A 19,853-nucleotide genomic window follows, 5' to 3' on the forward strand; every position below is an offset into this window, starting at 1 on the left:
AACTGATCAAGTAGGATGCTTATAAGGATTTATATACACTATAGAATTCACGTTTACTGTAAATTTATGTTGCAATTTCACTGGGGAGGACTGTCTGTTAATTTTGAGACCGTTTTCCTTCTTCAAGCTCTGAAATAACTTACTGTGTGAAATTAAAAAAACAAAACAAAACCCATTATGCGCTACATGACACTTCATCAGTAAAGGAACCTGAAAATAACCATTACTATTTTATAGATACACAGACACTTCTTATGATGGCGTTTGTCTAATAAGGGTGTCTGAGAACCAGTTTCTTGCAAAGGATTAGATAAAAACCTATTACAAAAGGGGAGCAGCAAATTACACTCACCAACAGTTTGGTTAAGGTTATTCAGATACTGTCTGTTAAGGATGGAGGTTGCTTTTGTTTATTTTAAGTGATTTGATATTTCATTTAGCAGCGACTCTTTTCAAGACCAGTATGGATGACGTGCTCACTAGCAAAGCTCGTTGCATCTTGCCCCAGATTTATTGACTTGCGTGCATGTGACTTGCATGAAGAATTACCACTTACTGCACAAACAGCCAGTTAGATGTTTAACAGGCTATGTAACTGCATCGGGTACATTGGGAGGGGAATACCCTTTTCCCAGTGTAAAAAGACAAAACAAAAATTCTAAGCGCACAGTTTTGGCCAAGACCACAGAAAAAAATTGCTGAGATTTGCATAGAAATAGTCCTTATTGAGGACTGTATGCCTTTCCTGGCTTTAGGGCCTGTGGGGGATTTTAAGTTTAAAAACGATTGGAAAATCACTTTCTGAGCCTGGTCAACAGAGGCTTAATTCAGCCCCCATGGAAAATCTTCCCTTGACTTTACTGGAGGTGAATCAGGCCCGAGGAGCCCTACTCAGCATTACTAACTCACTAACCTCTTGTGATGTTATCCCAAGTCTCATGGTAGTTGGTGTTTCTCTTAAAGCCAAGCTCTAGGAGCCATGTGATTACATGAGAACCTGGGCATTTATTTTTTTAAGTACATTTCTAGCCCTAATCAATATGGAGAAAATCCTGAACACGTGACCTCCTAAAGCCACAAAAACCAGAAAGCAAAGTAAAAGAATGCCCAAAGTATTATTTTTTAAGTCTCATGATTTTTAAGCCATTTTCATAATTTTAGAGATCTGAGTCATGATTTTGGAAAGCATGAGTTTTTGGCAGTGCTGCTTCTTTGTGGTATCATTGCTTACCTAAACACTGGGGTGGATCAATGGGGACCTCTTGTGTGGCAGAATGCTCCACATGAACTCTTCCAGCTGCCCAAGAAGGTATCTTTGATGTCATCAGCTGACCCCAGGACCTGGGACTATAGGCATAGGCCAGTTGTCCCTAATGGTTAGTCCAGGGGTCGGCAACCTTTCAGAAGTGGTGTGCCGAGTCTTCATTTATTCACTTTAATTTAAGGTTTCGCGTGCCAGTAATACATGTTAACGTTTTTTAGAAGGTCTCTCTCTATATGTCTATATATTTACATAACTAAACTATTGTCGTATGTAAAGTAAACAAGGTTTTCAAAATGTTTAAGAAGCTTCATTTAAAATTAAATTAAAATGCTCGTCTTATGCTGCTGGCCCACTCAGCCTGCTGCCAGCCTGGGGTTCCATTCACCTAGGCTGGCAGCAGGCTGAGCAGGGCCTGAGGCCAGGACCACGGCTGGCAAGGGGCTGGCAGCCAGAATCCCAGATCGGCAGCCCCAGACCGGCAGTGGGCTGAGCAGCTCAGCCCGCTGCCGGTCTGGGGTTCCGTCCGCCGGCTCCTGCCAGCCACGGTCCCGGCTGCCGGCCCTGCTCAGCCCACTGCCGGTCTGGGATCCCGACCCTGCCCACATAGAGTGGGTACATACCTTCTCCCTGGTTCTAGCCCATTCTCTTCCTCTCTCTGCACTGAGATGAGGGTGGGAGTGCGCTGAGCACAGGGCTGGGGGTGAAGGAGCAGGCTGGGGGTTAGGGTGTAGGGTCTGGCCAGGAGCTAGAATGAGGGTGAGGGCTCAGGGTTGAGGCAGGAGGTTTGGGTGTGGAGTGCTTACCTCGGCAGCTCCCATTCGGTGCAAGGGGTGCAGGTAGGAATGTGGGGAGGGGGGTGCAGGAGCTCCCCTTTGGTGCTCAGGTTGGGGGTGAGAATGTAGGGGGTGCAGGGGTGCTGGGTATGTGTGGGGGGTGCTGGAGTCAAGGCTGGGGTCGTGGGGGGATCTAAGGGTCAGTGCAGAGGGCTGGAGGGATGTGGGGGGGTGTAGGGGTCAGGGCAGAGGGCTGGGGGTGTGGGCTAGGGTCAAGGGGGTGCTCCCTGCCCAGAGCTTACCTAGGCAGCTCCCATTTGGTGCAAGGGGTGCAGGCTAAGTGGGCCAGCAGTGTAAGATGAGCATTTTAATTTAATTTTAAATGAAGCATCTTAAACATTTTGAAAACCTTGTTTACTTTACATACCACAAAAGTTTAGTTATGTAAATATATAGACATATAGAGAGAGACCTTCTAAAAAACGTTAACATGTATTACTGGCACGCGAAACCTTAAATTAAAGTGAATAAATGAAGACTCGGCACACCACTTCTGAAAGGTTGCCGACCCCTGGACTAACCATTAGGGACAACTGGCCTATGCCTATAGTCCCAGGTCCTGGGGTCAGCTGATGACAACAAAGATACCTTTCTAGGCAGCTGGAAGAGTTCATGTGGAGCATTCTGCCACACAAGAGGTCCCCATTGGTCCCACGGGGGGGGGCTGGAGGGGATATGCCATGATTCCACCCCTTTTCCCCAAGGCCCCATCCCCACCTCATCTCCGCCTCCTCCCTAGAGCAGCGAGCACGCAATGGCTCCGCTTCTCCCCCTCCCGTGCAAGGGCCATCAGCTGATTTGGCGGCAGGAACCCAGGAACCCGGCTGGGGGAGGAGGAGGGGGAAGGGGACCTTGCCTGCCCTGCAGCAGCAGCTGGCAGGACCAAGCTTCTTCACCCTGCCCCCACAGGGGGCAGGGCGGAGAAGAGTGGGCCGGGGCAGGCAGGATTTTTAATGGCATGCTGCTGCCTGCCAGGGTCCCGGCCTGGGTTCTGCAGTGGGCTGAGCAGGGCCGGCGGCTGGAACCCGGCAGGCAGCAGCGTGCCATTAAAAATCGGCTCGCGTGCCGTCTTTGGCACGCGTGCCATAGGTTGCTGACCCCTGGGTTAGTCTATCCCTAACTCCTTCCTGCCACATCCACCTCAATGAATCATGGACTCCGAAGCCTAAATGGGATCATATAATTGGGAGCATCAGTCACAGGCAGTTGGTTTTTTCTAAAGCATGGCAATTAAATGCACTCTGTCAATGCACAATTTCATGCACCCAAATGACGGAAGTGGAAATAAGGTTCCCACACCAACTTTTCACTAGGCCTTGTTTCAAATTTTTTTTTATTTTTAGTTATTTTTTTTAACTAAATGTGTAGCTTGATCTATTACTGTGTGTTGTTTATTGTGTACAAGATGTACAATGCTGTTGCTGTTAGAACCTCTGTGTCTCAACTGTGCAAGCTGAACAGTGTGTTAGTATAGTTTATTTGCATTTATACACACATCATAGATCTTTGCTTACAGGGCCCGGGGCTTTTATTTGTAAACCTTCTGGTTCAAGAGCTGCATCTTTACTTTACAAACAGCAGCAGGAGGTAATTGAATAGAGAATGTGGGTTCTACACAAAGGTATGCAGTGAAGTTTAGTGACTTGCCCTAAAGAAGTTGAAGATTTCAATTCAACCAATCAGGCCATTCAGCAGGAAGTTTGGCTGGCCCATTCTAACCATTTGCAACCATTCCCTGGATCTATGCCTCTATTAGACTGGGGTGAAGATTTTCCAAGGAAGGCGTATTGTCTAATGATCAGACTAAACTGTGGTGAGCAAGGAAGAGGCGGGATTCTAACCTAAAATGAGTCATTGATTCTCTGTGATCTTGGGCAAATCATTTAACCTCACTGTGCCTTGGGCAACCTAGCAGAAAATTGGGTAAGAATCTCGTTGATAGCCAGATGGTGTATGTTTGATGAGATTTCCTGGATGGGTAAATTGCCAAAAAGGACATCCACCTGCCTATGACCTCTTGACTGTATTTTTGCTGCAAGTAATCTGTTCTTAAAATAACCTGCCCCAGTCATGTTAAGAAAAAATATTGTTCTGAGGCAACCCCAAGATAGCCTAATTGACTCACATATAACACTTTGAGCCTTGGCAGCAAAAAAGCACAACGGTTTTAACCAAGCCGACCTGCCATTAGGGATGTTCACACGCATTCTTTGTTGTGCTAGAACAAAATGGTGACTGTTTTTCCATCTGTGATAAAGACATGCTATCAGACTTAAAATCATGTCTTAAATCATACTTGAAACACGATTCCATTCCCCCGTGATACTAACCGCAGCTAAGGTAGTAAAAATAATGTTAAACATGTAATTATTTTCCATGATTGATGCTTTTATTTTGTGTGCTTGTGACTATATATTTCATTTGCCATCGCAGTGCACTTCCTGGTTCTTATACATGAGCGTAAACATGCGTGTATTGTATGGGAACATTTAATTGCTTTAAAACATCTTCACCATGTAATTTTGAAAACCTCCAAGAAAACAATCTACATTTCAGACTCTGGGCTGGATCATTGCCACTCTCCAGCTGCTTTGTGGTGCTTCATAATTGGCTATCTGGGGATTCCCCTAATGTGAGGGTCTCCCTGGGTGGCATAATGACTTGATGCTATACCCCTTGCCAGGATATGAGGGGTGTCAAGGGGAATGGCTAGAGCACTGCTGTACTGCAGTGATCCCTGGCCACTAGAGTACCCCGTGGTGGCCATAAAGACACCTTTCTCCCTCCTGCCATGTGTGACGCAGTTCCTCCTCTGCCTTGGTGGGTCCTGTGCTTATTGGAGGATTTGCTTGCCTTGGAGGTTCACGGCAGCCCCCAGTTTGGCCACTTTCGTGGCTCAAATCTGCCGTTCACTCAGTTAGCCTCATCGCTGGCCAGCATGGGGAAAAGGAAGAACAACAATCCCCGCAGTCTCTGCTGATCCATCTAGTGGATCGGAGAACAGGCCAGAGACCTTCCCCTCTGGTGGAACCCACAGTCCAGGTCAGCTCCTCTGGTACCAAGTAGGGAGTTGGGGGGATAGAGGGATGGGGGGAACCCAGGCCCATCCTCTACTCCGGGTTCCAGCCCAGGGCCCTGTGGATTGCAGCTGTCTACAGTGGCTCCTTAACAGCTGTGTGACAGCTACAACTCCCTGGGCTACTTCCCCATGGCCTCCTCCCAACACCTTCTTTATTCTCACCACAGGACCTTCCTCCTGATGTCTGATAATGCTTGTACTTCTCCGTCTTCCAGTAGTACGCCTTCTGACTCTCAGCTTCTTTCACCTCTTGCTCCCAGCTCCTCGCATGCACACCACAAACTGAAGTGAGGTCCTTTTTAAACCCAGGTGCCCTGATTAGCCAGCCTTAATTGATCCTAGCAGCTTCTTGATTGGCTGCAGGTGTTCTAATCAGCCTGTCTGTCTTAATTGTTTCCAGAAAGTTCCTAATTGTTCTGGAACCTTTTCTGTTGCCTTAGCCCCAGGTTGAGTAGGTCCCTTTTCCCTGGGTAATATATCTGCCTTCTATCACTCTCCTGTAGCCATCTGGCCTGACTCTGTCACACATGCCATACCAGCACAGCTGAGGATCTGGCTATCTATCTGCCTATGCCTTTTCTTTTAACAAATGGGATTTGTATTAACAAAACAAATGTCTAGCAGTGTGAGTGGATAGTTAGATAAAACTCACAGCGTCCAAGTGACATGTGGAAAACATGGTGTTGTGTATTTCCTTTCAGTTACATCCATTACAGAATTCTTCATAAAGCCTTAAGACCACTGTGCTCTCTCCCCAGCAATACAGTAGGGAGCTAAACCTCCGAGGCAGTTGTGGTGTTACGCTGATGGGAAAAGCAACTGAATGGGGTGTTCCTTTGTACCCTCCTTTCTTCACTCTGCGTAAGGTCTGCAAAGAAACAGCAGACAGAGAATAGGCACCAGGAAGAAGCCATACTAAGTGGCATGTCATCCTCCAGACACACACACACCCTACAAAAATTTAAGAAGACCTGGAGTAAAGATCATGGAAAGCTAATGCTGATTGAAGTTAGTAATTACAGTTATGGGCTCTAGCCACTGGCAGCTTAGCTACTGTCCCTCTTGCTGATGAGAGGATGTTGGAAGGAATAATGGAGGAAGCTTCCCATTGTGCTGCTGGCCAAGGATATTTGGAGATCCAGATACCCCAAATATCTTCACTTTCCACTTTATTTGACTCTACCACCTACTGTTCCACCCCTTTCAATAAAATAAATCAATCAATCTGCAGTGTTGAAGAGACCGTGATGTTCCAAACCTCTAGAGTTTACAATAGTGATTCTGTTGTGTTTGTAGAATCAACTTTGTCCTTCTAGGAATGAACCTGGAGGAGTGCACATCTCCTTTGTTCCTCTCCTTGCACTTTTGCACAGAAGGAAAGAATACAGGCTTTGGAATTAAACTGTGGTAGCGCAGTGCTTCATCCTGCAAGAGAAATGTGTATGCTAGTCTATCACTGTACATCAAAACATTTAATAACAAACCTTTTAACCTGGATCATACTTCATTATTGTAGGATCTGCATTACTGTGCTATAACTTGCGGTGATTCATGGTTGGTTATTAAAACCTAAAAGCCAAGTTAGAAGACAAGGAACCCATGACTCTCTGATTTGAAAGTAGCTTTTAAACAAGGTGTTAGTGATATAATTTGATCAGTGATGATCCTATTTTAATAGCTCTCAGTACTGTCTATCCCAAGCAAGAAGATATTTGCCTTGCTCAGCATGAGTAAATTGAAGGATGGGGTGAATGATGAGATGAGATTTACTGCAAAAAAAAAATGGAGGTATCCCATAAAAATATCATGCAAGGCCAGAAAATGTACACTGCTTTTAAAATAAATAAATTCTTGAACCCGCAGCCACTTGGTACAGGATGTCCTATTTTCTGCAGCTGTTGGAGTCAGTATTTTAATCCTTATAAAATCTTTTTATTTATCATTTTATAAGAGCTGCTTGGTGATAATTTGCTGATTTGAGAGGACAAAACTGATCATGATTCATGGCAATGTGGAGTTTTTTACATTGATCAGCGTCCGTCACATCAGCAGCTCTGCAATAAAGAAAAATTTATAGCTTGCTTACATCTACTCTTCCCTCTCCCGCCCACTCCCAATTGATGTATTCCTTACAATTCTCCTCTTATGCTTTCATGGACAATTACTGCAACATGCTGATGTTTTGAGATGTATTTGTGGCTTTGTATTTTACTAGAACTGGGGGAATGCTGAAGACGCTGGAGGGGTTTTTTTTCTTTCTACATAATGTATATTGAATAATTATATATTGTTGAAAGGGCAAAGAACAAATGAGAATGTGTTTTGTCCTAGCTGTGTTGTGGATGAGATGGACTTCTCAGCAATGGAACTGGATGAAGCACTCAGGAAATTTCAGGCTCATATCCGTGTTCAAGGAGAAGCTCAGAAAGTAGAACGACTCATTGAAGCTTTTAGGTATGGCACTGAAATACGTTGTCAGAGCACCTGACGTGATCCAGCTGTCCCATGTGAGACAGGGAGGTTGGGTAGAGTTAGGCTATTCCCTGCTTTATTAAGCTGCCTTTGAGAACAATAGGGGTTTTTTATGCAGTTACATGATGGTAGATGTTTACTTTATACATTAAATATAGAATAAGGAAGTTTTATGTGCTATTGTTAATGCATATTGTTAGTGTAATTATTTTTATTCTTTTATATAATATAGCTGTACTTCTAAATTGAAAAATTCCCTCCAAAATCAGTCTGATTGGCAAGATTTTTTTTTTTAAACTTCAAATATCTGTCCCTGAAAATTCACTGTTGTAATTTAGGAGCTTGGTTTCTGTACATGGAGGCACTGGACTTTATTTACATTTTACAGTATCTCCATGTACTTTTTTTAACCTTCTGTTAAGCAGGTTAGCACAGTGGGGCAAAGAGAATTAATTTATTAAAGCCCACAGAAATGTTCTTTATTGTGGAAGGAAAAAATGTAAATCATCTAAAATATAAATGTAAAAATCCTGGCCAGATCCTCAGCTGCTGTAAGCAGGTGTAGTTCCACTGAAGTCAGCGGAATATTGAAGTTAATGAAGTTACCCCAGTTGAGGATCTGGTCTGGCTAATGAGTTCACTGGTTGTAAAACGGAAAACTTAAGCCTTCAGCATTCTAGGATGTTAGTTCTGAGAATGTGACTGGGCAGAGAAGTACTATAGAAAACTAAATGTGTATGAAGTATAAAGGATACCAAACTTGGCCTCTTGAATGTAACAGTTCATTGATTTGGTTTTAGTCACACAGCTTTTGTTAACTCTGGCCGACTTCCCCCCCTTTGTTTCTTACAGCCAGCGATACTGTATCTGCAATCCCGGCGTTGTGAGACAGTTCCGAAATCCTGATACCATCTTCATCCTAGCTTTCGCAATCATATTGTTAAACACAGACATGTATAGCCCAAATGTGAAACCAGAACGCAAGATGAAGCTTGAAGATTTTGTTAAGAATCTAAGGGGTGAGAAAACTTGAATGATTGTCAGCAAAGCTTTTTATTTGTTAGGGAAATTACAATATATCAGATATTATATTGAATCTGAAGTAGGTTTGCTTTTAGGATGGCTAGGGAAATTATATATAAAATGTTGGTTTTATAGATAGATATATATAAATTTCCCTAACCATCCTAAAAGCAAATCTACTTCAGATACGATCTAAGACAAAGATAAAATATATAGAGCCTACTTGTGATTTTACTTACTTTGCATTTACACTGCTGTGAATATATTGACTTCAGCAATGTTATTCCTAAAATAATGTGAAAGCAGAATTAGGCTTGTAATCCTTCATCATCCATATTCCATCCTCATTGTAAAGAACTTCTATTCAGTCTTTTATTCCCAACTCCCTTGAGATCTGTTATAAATATCTTCTATCTTGTATTCACATCTCTGTAATGTGCCAATTTCCTGGATATAATTGAAACTTGGCATGTTGGCACCCTTTGTGTAGTCAGATGGCAGCTCATAAAGTTTGTAATTTTACATACATGAATGAGGCTGAATAAACCCTATTATATAGTAAAGTTGTCCAACAAGTGAAAGAAGGTACAAAGATCAGTAGTGTTAATGGATAATGTAGCCAGTGTTTGTGAAATGGGGAGTACAGTGTGTAGACAGGGATGGGTAACTACATTGTAAGCCCACTAATGACTTCTGTACTCATACCTTTGGTCAACAGAGGCAGAAACACTTCACAAATCCATCACCAAGGACACTGGTCCTCGATGCTGACAGAATTTTAGAAGTAGGACCTTTTGCAGCATTCTCCAAAATCTTGAATTTCATTTTTAAAATGAAGTTTCTTTCACTGTCTTGTTTCAAAGGAAACTTTCAGGATCAACTTTTCTGTCTGCCAGACAGACAAGTTAGTCCTCCGTGAACCAAGAACTCTCCCACTCATATTAAAGGGGAGTTAATGTGGGAGCTGCATATCCACAATGATTATCCACGTTCTCAGAGATGAAAATTAAAAACTTTGTTTACTAGACCCCCATCCAACAAATGTTACCTAAGATAACTTGCGCTGTGAACACATAAATATATATAAAAGTCTGGAAAATAATCAGTGTGCCATGCTGAAGGCCTTCTGAAATAAACAGAGGCTTTAAATCCCTTAGAAAAAATCAGTTCTAAGGCCCTTGTAAAAGTCAAGTGGGAAGGAAACTGAAACCCAGCTAACCTAATTGCATTGAATTCTGCATCTGTGTGGATGTGGAATCCCCATTCCATGACTCGAAGAGTGATTTCCAGTCAAGAGGCTTAATCTGTTCTCCAGCCCTTGGCGCTCTGAAACCCACAGTCAGACCTTTCTGCTCTTCTGCTTTCCTGGTTCACCAAATCTATATCCCATACCTCCCCACATTATATGCTGGTTCCCTCCCCAGAGATGAAAAATCTTGTCCCATTCACCAGAGCATGGCTTGTTAGAAAGAAGAGCAACATTATCTTAAAATATGTTTGAATTCCCTCCACCTTTTGCTTGCAAGCACAGCTCTGGTACTGACCTAAACTGGCTCTCTGTGCCACAGATAAAGAACCAGACTGTGCTTGTTAGACACAACCCCAGATAGTGTGGAGCTGCACCCCTACCCAGGCCTGAGGCTGAACTCAGGAGGAGTGGACACATTGCAGCATGTATATGGGAAGTGGATGGCTCAGCATCTACAGCTCCATAGTGGCCGGCTCGGTTAGGGTGCTGGACCTTTTCCCCGCCCCACACCTTTTCAGGTTGTTTATGCCTGAGGGGGCACTAGGAGGGACTATGATTATCTCTGGTCCTTGCAGGAAAGGCACAATAAAGAGAAGGCTGCCTATGCTTACTCTCCCCCACCTCAACTCCCATGCACGGGTCAGGCACAGTCCAATCCATAGTGTTTCTTCTGATTGGTAGCATTTGATTGTGGTAGAGTATGGGCTCACTGCAGTAGCAGAACAGACACAGGAGCTACGCCAACAGTAAGCACAAAGATACTGGCTGTAAGAAAAACAAAACAAAACACCTTTTTCTCCATCGCACAGCGTAGTTCGCTGCATGGCAGGAAGAAGGCAGTGGAGTTCATTAGTGGCTACTGGCCAGACTTAGGTCTATGTAATTCAGACAGCTGCCAATCTTCCCTTCATATCTACAGATGCAGTTGGTTCATCTTGATACTGATTAAGTCACAGATACTGATGTATTCTGGAATTTCAGATCTTGACAATGAAAGTGTTGGTTTTCCATTTCATTCCCTATAAATCAGTATTGCACGCTATCCTTGGCAGACATTTTAGTGTAGAGTGCAAGCTAAACAAGATTAAGTTTAGTATTGTCATTTTAGTTAAAAGTCTACAGAAGAATAAGGTTGAAAATGGCCTCATACTCCTACTTTCTATGCTCATTTAGCAGCTATGTTCTTGACTGTTTTATCAGAGCAAGGGTGTTTCTAGAGGCTCCCTCTTACTAGATTCCTACTATTGCTTTTTATATATAACTTTTGTCATAGAGAGCAGTCTAGTAGGCTATACTGTTCCTAACTTGTAATGAATGGATGGGTCTTCGGCTGTGGTCTGTGGAGCATTTGCAGCTGTTCACATGGTGCAAGCTCCCCCTTGCTTCCAGCTGCTAAGAAAAGATTAAATATTGTCATCAGACTACTTATGTAAGCAATTGCTGTAGTTGCCACAGGGATGTTGTGCGTTTGCAAATGGGAAAGAAGGTGAGCATGAATGGGAGGGGAGATATCTGTTAAGATGTGGTCCAGCCTGTGTTAAAACGTTTGAGGACCTGTGCTTTAAATTACTCACCAGATTTGACGTGCAAAAGGTGTATTTGGATTCTGTCCATGAAAGTTAGGAATTCAGGAGCAACTTCCAGGATTCTGTCGCGCTTGTTGGAATACTCTCAATAATTATGCAGTATTAAAAATTAAAACAGCATAACAAGACTGATGTGAATTAGTGTAAAATGCTCTTCTAGAGTAAACTGCATTCTCTCAAAATTAATATTAAAACAAGAAATGATTAGTTAAAATTATTTTAATCATTAACCAGCACACTTGTATGATAAGGTGTCTAATGTCATCTCAGACTGGATAATAGTTATTATTTATGGTAGAAGATCTAGCAAATGAGATGGGTGAGAGAGAGAATAATGTGTATTATTAGTTTGGTTTGTATAAGATGTATGGCTATGACTTAAATGAAAAGTTTCATTTAAAAAATGGGAGAGAAAAGTGTTTGATCTGGGATGTGGGATTCAGAACTTCTGGTTCTCTAGTTCAAATCCAGCTGAGGTCATTAGTGACCAAAAGTCACTAGAATGTGAAAACTGTTAGGTGGCTTTTGTGAAATGAGTCAGACTCCTTGGGACTGGGTGTGTTGGTGCAAAGGTCTACCTACCTGGGCAGGTCAGCTTGCAGAATGAGGTGCTCAGGGTGCTTATTTCCTTCCTGCTAGACAAGTGTCCCCCTCACCAAAACCACCACCACAATTCACATTGTTTGATTGGCACCCTTGCTGGTAGTCTCCACAGAGAGGCCCAGGACTGAACGGACACGAAGACTGCACTCCCATCTTGCCTGTAGAGCTGATCCCTGCAGGTCAGGGCTGAGGAGCACTGGTGAGGAAGATTGGAATCATAGTACTGGTTCTGCCCTATGCTATACTGTTCTGGGGACAAAGGTAGAATTTAGTGTCCAAGAACATTATCTGGTAACTTTCATCTGCATTAAATTCACTTAAACTTTAATATAGTGGGGTTTTTTTATTTCATCTGCCTTAGTAGCTATGAAGGTTTGCTTAGGGAATTACTCTTGTGGGCAAATTTTGCTTTAGTAATTTAAAAAAAAAATCAAAAGTATAATTCACAATTAAAATATTTCAGTCAGTGGATGTGTGGTGTGATGAGGGAGTGAAAAGTAACACTTTTGTATTTTTTAATATATAACAGTGTTTTCTTCTGCTGTAAGATTGGCAAAATGACAGTGCATCAGAAAAGGATTTAGACTCCCTCAACTGCTTGTTGGCTGGAAGATTATTTGACTATATTAGGTCATGGAACAGAACTACTTAGATTAACAGGCATATTAGTGATCCATATAAACAAGGCAGCTCCTTCTTTGTGGTTAGTAAGGTAAACAAACAGTACCTATGTCCTTATCTTGTTCTTGCTAAGAAGCCCACATTATTGAGCTGTAAGTGTGGAGAGGAGCCAGTGTTGGTTAGTCAGGTCATTGTAAGCCAAAGTGGTAATGAAAGCTGTTGGTTTCTGCAGGTGTAGATGATGGTGAAGATATCCCACGAGAGATGCTGATTGGAATATATGAGCGAATCCGCAAACGGGAACTGAAGACAAATGAAGATCATGTATCCCAGGTCCAAAAGGTCGAAAAACTCATCGTAGGAAAGAAACCAGTAAGTTAATTTTGCACTAAAACTTAAGCTGATTATGCCAGATGACTGAGAGTTGCCGGGCAAGGGATGCTACCTGAGGCTTCTTGTAAACATAAATTGGACTGGACAATGACAAAATATGGGAAGTATGTCAATGTAATAAAATTGCTACAAAGATGGCCTTGTTTTCATAACTTTCACTAAGCAAGTGAACATTTCTCTGCACTTTAGTCTGGACAGAATTGCACATCTGTGCATGGTGAGGTTATGAATATTACAAATTATTTTTTTAAATAAAGATTATAAAATGTACCTGTTTTACCCACATATTCTCCCTGTTAGTTTTAATCCTGAATTTTGGCTCTGAAATGTCTGCATTTTAATAATCTTCAGTGATTATATTTCAAAACGACTGGAGCATGTTGCTGCAAAGTGATGTCTTAGAAAAACATATTTCAGCTTTATACCTTTTAATTAAAGATTTTATTGATGTCAGTGTTTCCTCCTCCTTAAAACAGGCTGTACAGGCCCATGTTTAAAAGAGAGAAGATCTGTATTAGAGAGTGATATAATCTTATGGTCTAAGAGATAATCTGGGAACCAAGTTCTCTTGAGTTCTAATGCTGGTTCTGACGCTCGCTCGCTCCCTCCCTCTCTAGGCTTCGCAATTCAATTAACTCCTCTTCCTCATGTCCTCTATCTGTAGGAACGGGATAATAATATTTACTTAGTTCACAAAAGTGCTGAGTATGATTCTGACTGTTCTGTACTTAGTCATTGATTTCTATTCAGGGATCTTGAAGTGCTTCACAATCGTTAATTACTTTCTCTTCACAACATCCCTGTGTGGGAGGGAAGTATTTTTATCCCCTTTTTGGAAATGAGGCAACTGAGGCACAGAGAAATTCAGGACAACATTTTAAAAAATGTCCACTAATTTGGGGTGCCTTTGTTTTTGGATCCCCCCAAACCTGCAGCTGAAGTCAGTAGAGGCTCCAGATACTCAGCACTTTTGAAAGTCAGGTCCACATCTCAATGAGCGCCTTTTGAAAATGACAGGTTTCAGAGTAGCAACAGTGTTAGTCTGTATCCGCAAAAAGAAAAGGAGGACTTGTGGCACCTTAGAGACTAACAGATTAAGTGAGCTGTAGCTCACGAAAGCTTATGCTCAAATAAATTGGTTAGTCTCTAAGGTGCCACAAGTCCTCCTGTTCTTTTTTTGAAAATGACTTGCCCAAAGTCACATAGGAGATCTGTGATAAAGCTGGAAGTAGAACCCAGACCTTCTAACTCCTGAGGCTGTGCTGCAGTTTTTAATGGATTCTTGGCTACCATTTGAGCTTCAACTTGTTACCTGCCATAGGGAGTTTTAGGTGAGTAGGGACAGATTAGGAACTGAGGAAGGATCTCAAGAGTTGCCCAATTATTTGTAAAGAGCTTTGAAGATCAATGCTAAGTATTATTTGTCTAACCTGAGACTATCCCAGTTGGTTTAAAGCAGGGGAATCAGGGCATGAAAGAGAACTGAAGACCCTCTGGAAGAACTGGGGGAAGGTGTCACCAAATATCAGAAAGCGAATAGTGTCTTACACCATGTGCTACAGGGGGAAAGGAAAAACTTCTTGACTGTTCTATAGTGTTTGGGTGGGGAGGGGAGTGTCATATTTATTGTCAAATAAAACTTTCAGTTGACAGTATTTGTATGTATTTCTGCTCCTGTCTGATTCAGGCACATAGCATTCTAGACACAGGGCTTGATCCTCCAGTGTGCTGAGCTCATGCAGTAAGGGAGACTTAACAGCCTTTCTGGAAGCAGTGGTTTTTCATAGAATCAGGTGCATTTGGTGAGAATTTTTTTACTGTGTGAAAGAAAATGCAGGAAATAGCCACATATACTCATAGAAATGTTTGTTTTTACTTTATAGGAGTTTAGTCAAGTAAGTAGTAGAAAGACCATGAAGTATTTACTTGCTATGATACAGTACTGTTTCTCTGAAGTTTAATAAACTTGTATGTGTCTCTCTACTGTAGATTGGATCTCTGCATCATGGACTTGGTTGTGTAGGTATTCCTTTTCATATTGATTCATGGTTTATAAACCACACTAATCAGAAGCAGTTTAATATTCAGGATTATCCCTTACTAACACTAATATTTTTCTGCTGTATTTTTGGCTTTTTCAAAATGTAGGCTTCTTTCAGTTTATTTATCTTTTAAGCAAACTTTTCTCACTGTTGACTTAGCAAAAACACACCAACACTTCCTGCAGAAGTCAGTTCATCCTCTAAGGTATAAAGATTTGCTAAGAATGAAAGTTTTTTCTTCGTGTAGTTTGTTTATAATTCATTGCCTAGAGTTTTTTAGATTTTGTTTTTTCTCATGCTCTGTCTTTTTTTATTTGTGCATTACTAATGCAAATTGTCACCAGACTATCTATCTAGGGTGCCCTATGCAAAAATGAAAATCGCATTGATTCTGTCCCAACAGGCACACCGTATCACCTAGCTCTCACTTTATCAACTATTCCTTGTTTGTTTGTTTGTTTGTTTGTTTGTTTGTTTGTTTGGAGGATATTGCCAATTAATTTGCAACTCTCTTTTCAAAGGTAGATGAGTACAACAGGCATTAAATAAAAATTGAAGTCCCACACAAATACAATTATATTCTTAAAATTGAATCTCCTAATGAAGTGTTCCACTTATTTTAATCTCAGGCTAGTGTTGCCAATAATAGTAAAAACCATTTTTTAAAATGCAAATATAAATGCTAATTCCCCATCACCTGACTTAGCTTTGTACAATGTAGCATCTTCTGTCAAAAGATTAGATGTCATTTTACAAATTTGACTCTTAATAATTTTATTATTATAAATATTTTCCTTTGCATTATTATTTTATTCTAGGATGATCCAGAGAATCTGGAGTACTTCCAGAGAAGTACTTCTCACTTGCATTGCTTTTAATCTGCTTGCCTCCTGCAGTCCTTGCATGAGCAGTCAACATGGAAGCCTTGTTAGAGTGGTGGAAAGCTTTTTTTCAATAGTCTAATGAAAGTATCTATTAGTACTTCCTAGGTGTTTGTTTAGCAATGCCTGCAGACTACGGAAATGCTCTGGAGGACACTTCTGTTGATTGTTAAGAATGAATACATTTTCCTTTCAGTTTAATTCCATATGTAGGTCTCTGTAGTTAACTCTAAATTAATTAGGTTCAGTTTACTCCTTACAGTCTGTCATCTTGCAGTGGCAGATGCCAGGCTGCGAGCCCCAAGGGGAAGTAAGTCTGTCTGGAGTTGGGGGGGAATGCAGCAGCTTAACCCACATCTAAGCCCTCTCTGGTGGCAGCCCACAACAGCTAGTCCAGCACCAAAAGTGGGAAAGGGTGACCTCTAGGGAAAACTGATTCAGCACCTTTTCTCTAGCATTCTCTGCCAGCTGGATTCCTGTAGAGCATTAGCCAGGTTTTAAAACTCTCCTCCCCTGGCAAAAACCCCAGGAGAATAAGTTATTAATATAATGCCACAGGGGCATTGGGGGTGAAATTCTGGCACGATTGATGTCAGTGGCAAAAATTTCATTGATTTTTAATAAGGCCAGGATTTCACCCAATGAAATGACAAAGAGGAGGGGAAGGTGTCCATTTATCAGTTTCTATATTAAAATATAGGCCATACTATGAGCAAGTTTTGAGAACCACTGATTTAGAGGACTAGTGTGTACTTACTAATAATCTCTGCTTTTCAGCTTCCTTGGCCTAATAAACCATATTGTTCCCGTATAGAATCAGAGGTTGTAATAAAATAGTTCATTTAAAATAAGAAAAACAAGTCCTAGGTGCAAAGGAATATTCTATGCTTTACATGAAAATATAAATTTAAAACATCCCTTTTTAATATGATTGGCAGAATAATCTTATTTGCATTTGAAAGACATGAAGTCTCAGTAGGTTCAGAATAACTATATTTTCTGTAGATGCTGTAGGCAGGAATGTTTCAAGGTAGAAAGTGGGAAGTTACAATTGGTTTTCTTATCAGCATGAGAAAAGAAGTCAGACTGAAAATGCATTTATGTTTTCCTGATGTGCATGCCACCTTTCCTTGATGTTAGAAATACATAGGTAGAATTAAACAATTAAAAACAAACCCACCAAAGCCTGGTGTATTCGCCATCTCACAAAAGGTGAGATAATTTTGCATCCCCTGTTATTTGGTATTAGATATTTAAAAGTGTGCAGCAAAATGGAAACACTTTGCTTTGTGATCAGTCTTTCTGCTTTATTTTACTCAATGTTTTATAGCTATACAAACTAGGGATTGCTCCTGCTCCTATTGAAGACAGTAGCAAAACTCCCATTGGCTTCAATGTGCAGGATACAAGACCCTACAGAATATCTGACCTAATGATTTCATTATGTTGTGGATCTGTTGCAGCTCTGCAGCAGATATATCTGTGTTATTATATTGTTCATCCTGTGATGAAAAACAGTCTACTATTGGTCTTAAAGAACTAAAGATATTAGAAGTATTCACATAATCATAAAGACTTCAGGCAAGAAAGATACTCTTTATTAACTGAGTTCAGCATTGTACTTTTCTGTATACCATAGGTTCTCTCTCTACCCCACCGGAGACTTGTTTGCTACTGTAGGTTGTTTGAAGTTCCAGACCCAAATAAACCTCAGAAGCTTGGTCTGCACCAGCGAGAAATATTTTTATTTAATGACCTCCTTGTGGTACGTATTTTCAGATACAATGTTTTTTTTCTTAAGATAAGCTTTTATTAGCACACAGATTCTGATAAGTAGAGAGACTTCTTAAGTACACTAAGAAGTGTGTAGAAAACTATATTTTCATTGCTAGATTTCTGCTGCCATTCATTTGTTTATCTTTGCTTCGAGGGAGACAGCTTAACCTTTGCCCTGATAGTCTTATCAGCATATTTTTGGCACCAAGGCTGAAGGGTTTTTTGCTAGGGAGCTTTACTAGCACTATCAACCAGGTTTTCTGTGACGTGATGATGATTTTCTTGCTTATAAGGTCCAGCTTTCTAAAATGCAAATGTTTTTCAGATCTTGCTAAAGGCTGGAGGCCAGACTTTTAAAGATATATGGGTGCCTAAGGTGTAGATGGTACCTAGCGGGACTTTCAGAAGTGTCTAGGTGCCTAACTTCTATTGATTTCAGTGGGAGTTATGCATGTAGGTGCATCTTTAGGCACCTAAATACCTTTAAAAATCTGCCCCTTGGTCCTTCTTGGAGCTGAGCACTATCTGGATGGAGCTTGGTGCTGTGAACTCCCATTGATTTCCATGGGAGTCAGCAAAAAGAAAAGGAGTACTTGTGGCACCTTAGAAACTAACAAATTTGTTTGAGCATACAGCTCAAAACCCAAGAGGCAATATGTGCTAAGAGGCAGAGTGTTATGAATTTAAACAGCTGTAAACTAAGGATTTTGTATCCTCCAGTTATCTGCAACATAGGTTCTCCTTCCCATCGCATATGCACACATACACACCCCTTGGAGGAAATAGAAGAGTTTAGTTTACAAGGGGAAGCTCTTGTCTGAGTAGTGAGTATATCTGTGCAAATACGTTGAATTTTAGAAATTGAGTTTTACTAATTGAGTTTATCCTTATAATAAATTAAAACAGTTCTAGCAAATCTACAGGAAAAAAAAAACATGTTGTAAGGGCTATGTATTGCTTGCATGAATATCATTAATACCTCATTACATCTAAGCCCGTCATTTTCCCCAGGCATTTTGGAAAGGGATACCAGCCACGGCTTTGGATTATTTTTATTATCTGGCTTTAGCTGGTCAGTAGTTGTTTGAGTCAAGATGGGCTGAGCGCTCCTTTGTTTCGCATTGTGCACTGTTTGATTTATTTGTAGGATGACACCCAGTGCATGGGACTGGAGCCTGGGTTTTTATAATTCAAATGCATTTAAAAAATAAGATTCATGGATAAAATCGGAGACGCTATTTAAAATCCAAATTGTGTTCTAGTGATCCATGAATATGACCTTGAGCTTCAACTTGTCTAGGAAGAGTTCATGTCCAACTGTTCATAATTAAGGCTGCGAGTCTGTCATGGAGATCACGGATTCCGTGATTTTCTGGGACCTCTGTAACTTCTGCAGGTGTGCCTGACCCCAGAGCTGCCCGAGCTGCTTGGGCAGCCCTGGAGCCAGCTGCACTGCCCCACCCCCAGCAACAGCAGCGGTCCCAGGGCACCCCCCACCAGCAGCATTGGCGGCTGTGGTCCCGGGTCGGCCCTCACTGGCAGCGGCGGTCCTGGATGGCTTCCTACCCCCGAGCTTCAACGGGAGCCCCGGAGTGCGCGCACGCACGCACCCCCACAGCATCCCCACAAGCACCAGCGGGCACCACGAAGCTCCCCCAGCAGCCCAGGTGCCCCCCCAGAACATTCAAGATGTAGTCAGGGGTATATAGTACAAGTCATGGACAGGTCACAGGGCTGAGCATTTTTGTTTATTGCCCATGACCTGTCCATGACTTTTTTACTAAAAATATCTGTGACTAAAACATAGCCTTGCTCATAATCATTGATAATCCCCTAAATATATATTTAATCAAGTACATAAAAGGTTGTTACAAGGAGAAGGGAGAAAAATTGTTCTCATTAACTGCTGATAATAGGAAAAGAAGCAATGGGCTTAAATTGTAGCGAGGCAGTTTAGGGTGGACATTAGGAAAAACTTCCTAACTATCAGGATGGTTAAGCACTGGAATAAATTCCCAGGGAGGCTGTGGA

At 41.6% G+C, this 19,853-nt stretch overlaps 1 protein-coding gene across 12 annotated transcripts in view; it reads left to right on the forward strand.

Annotated features, from left to right (window-relative positions):
- The window catches only part of IQSEC1 (IQ motif and Sec7 domain ArfGEF 1), a 716,009-nt gene that overhangs the window by 669,251 nt on the left and 26,905 nt on the right, over window positions 1-19,853 (forward strand). For all 12 annotated transcript variants that reach the window (XM_084635153.1, XM_084635152.1, XM_084635156.1 and 9 more), the window contains 5 exons: window positions 7,508-7,630; window positions 8,501-8,667; window positions 12,963-13,102; window positions 15,113-15,142; window positions 17,686-17,811. In XM_084635153.1, the coding sequence (XP_084491279.1) occupies window positions 7,508-7,630; window positions 8,501-8,667; window positions 12,963-13,102; window positions 15,113-15,142; window positions 17,686-17,811 (586 nt within the window). The remainder of the gene's footprint in view (window positions 1-7,507; window positions 7,631-8,500; window positions 8,668-12,962; window positions 13,103-15,112; window positions 15,143-17,685; window positions 17,812-19,853) is intronic.

The sequence above is a fragment of the Lepidochelys olivacea genome (assembly GCF_965140295.1).
Source record: "Lepidochelys olivacea isolate rLepOli2 genome assembly, chromosome: 7".
Classification (NCBI taxonomy): domain Eukaryota; kingdom Metazoa; phylum Chordata; order Testudines; family Cheloniidae; genus Lepidochelys; species Lepidochelys olivacea.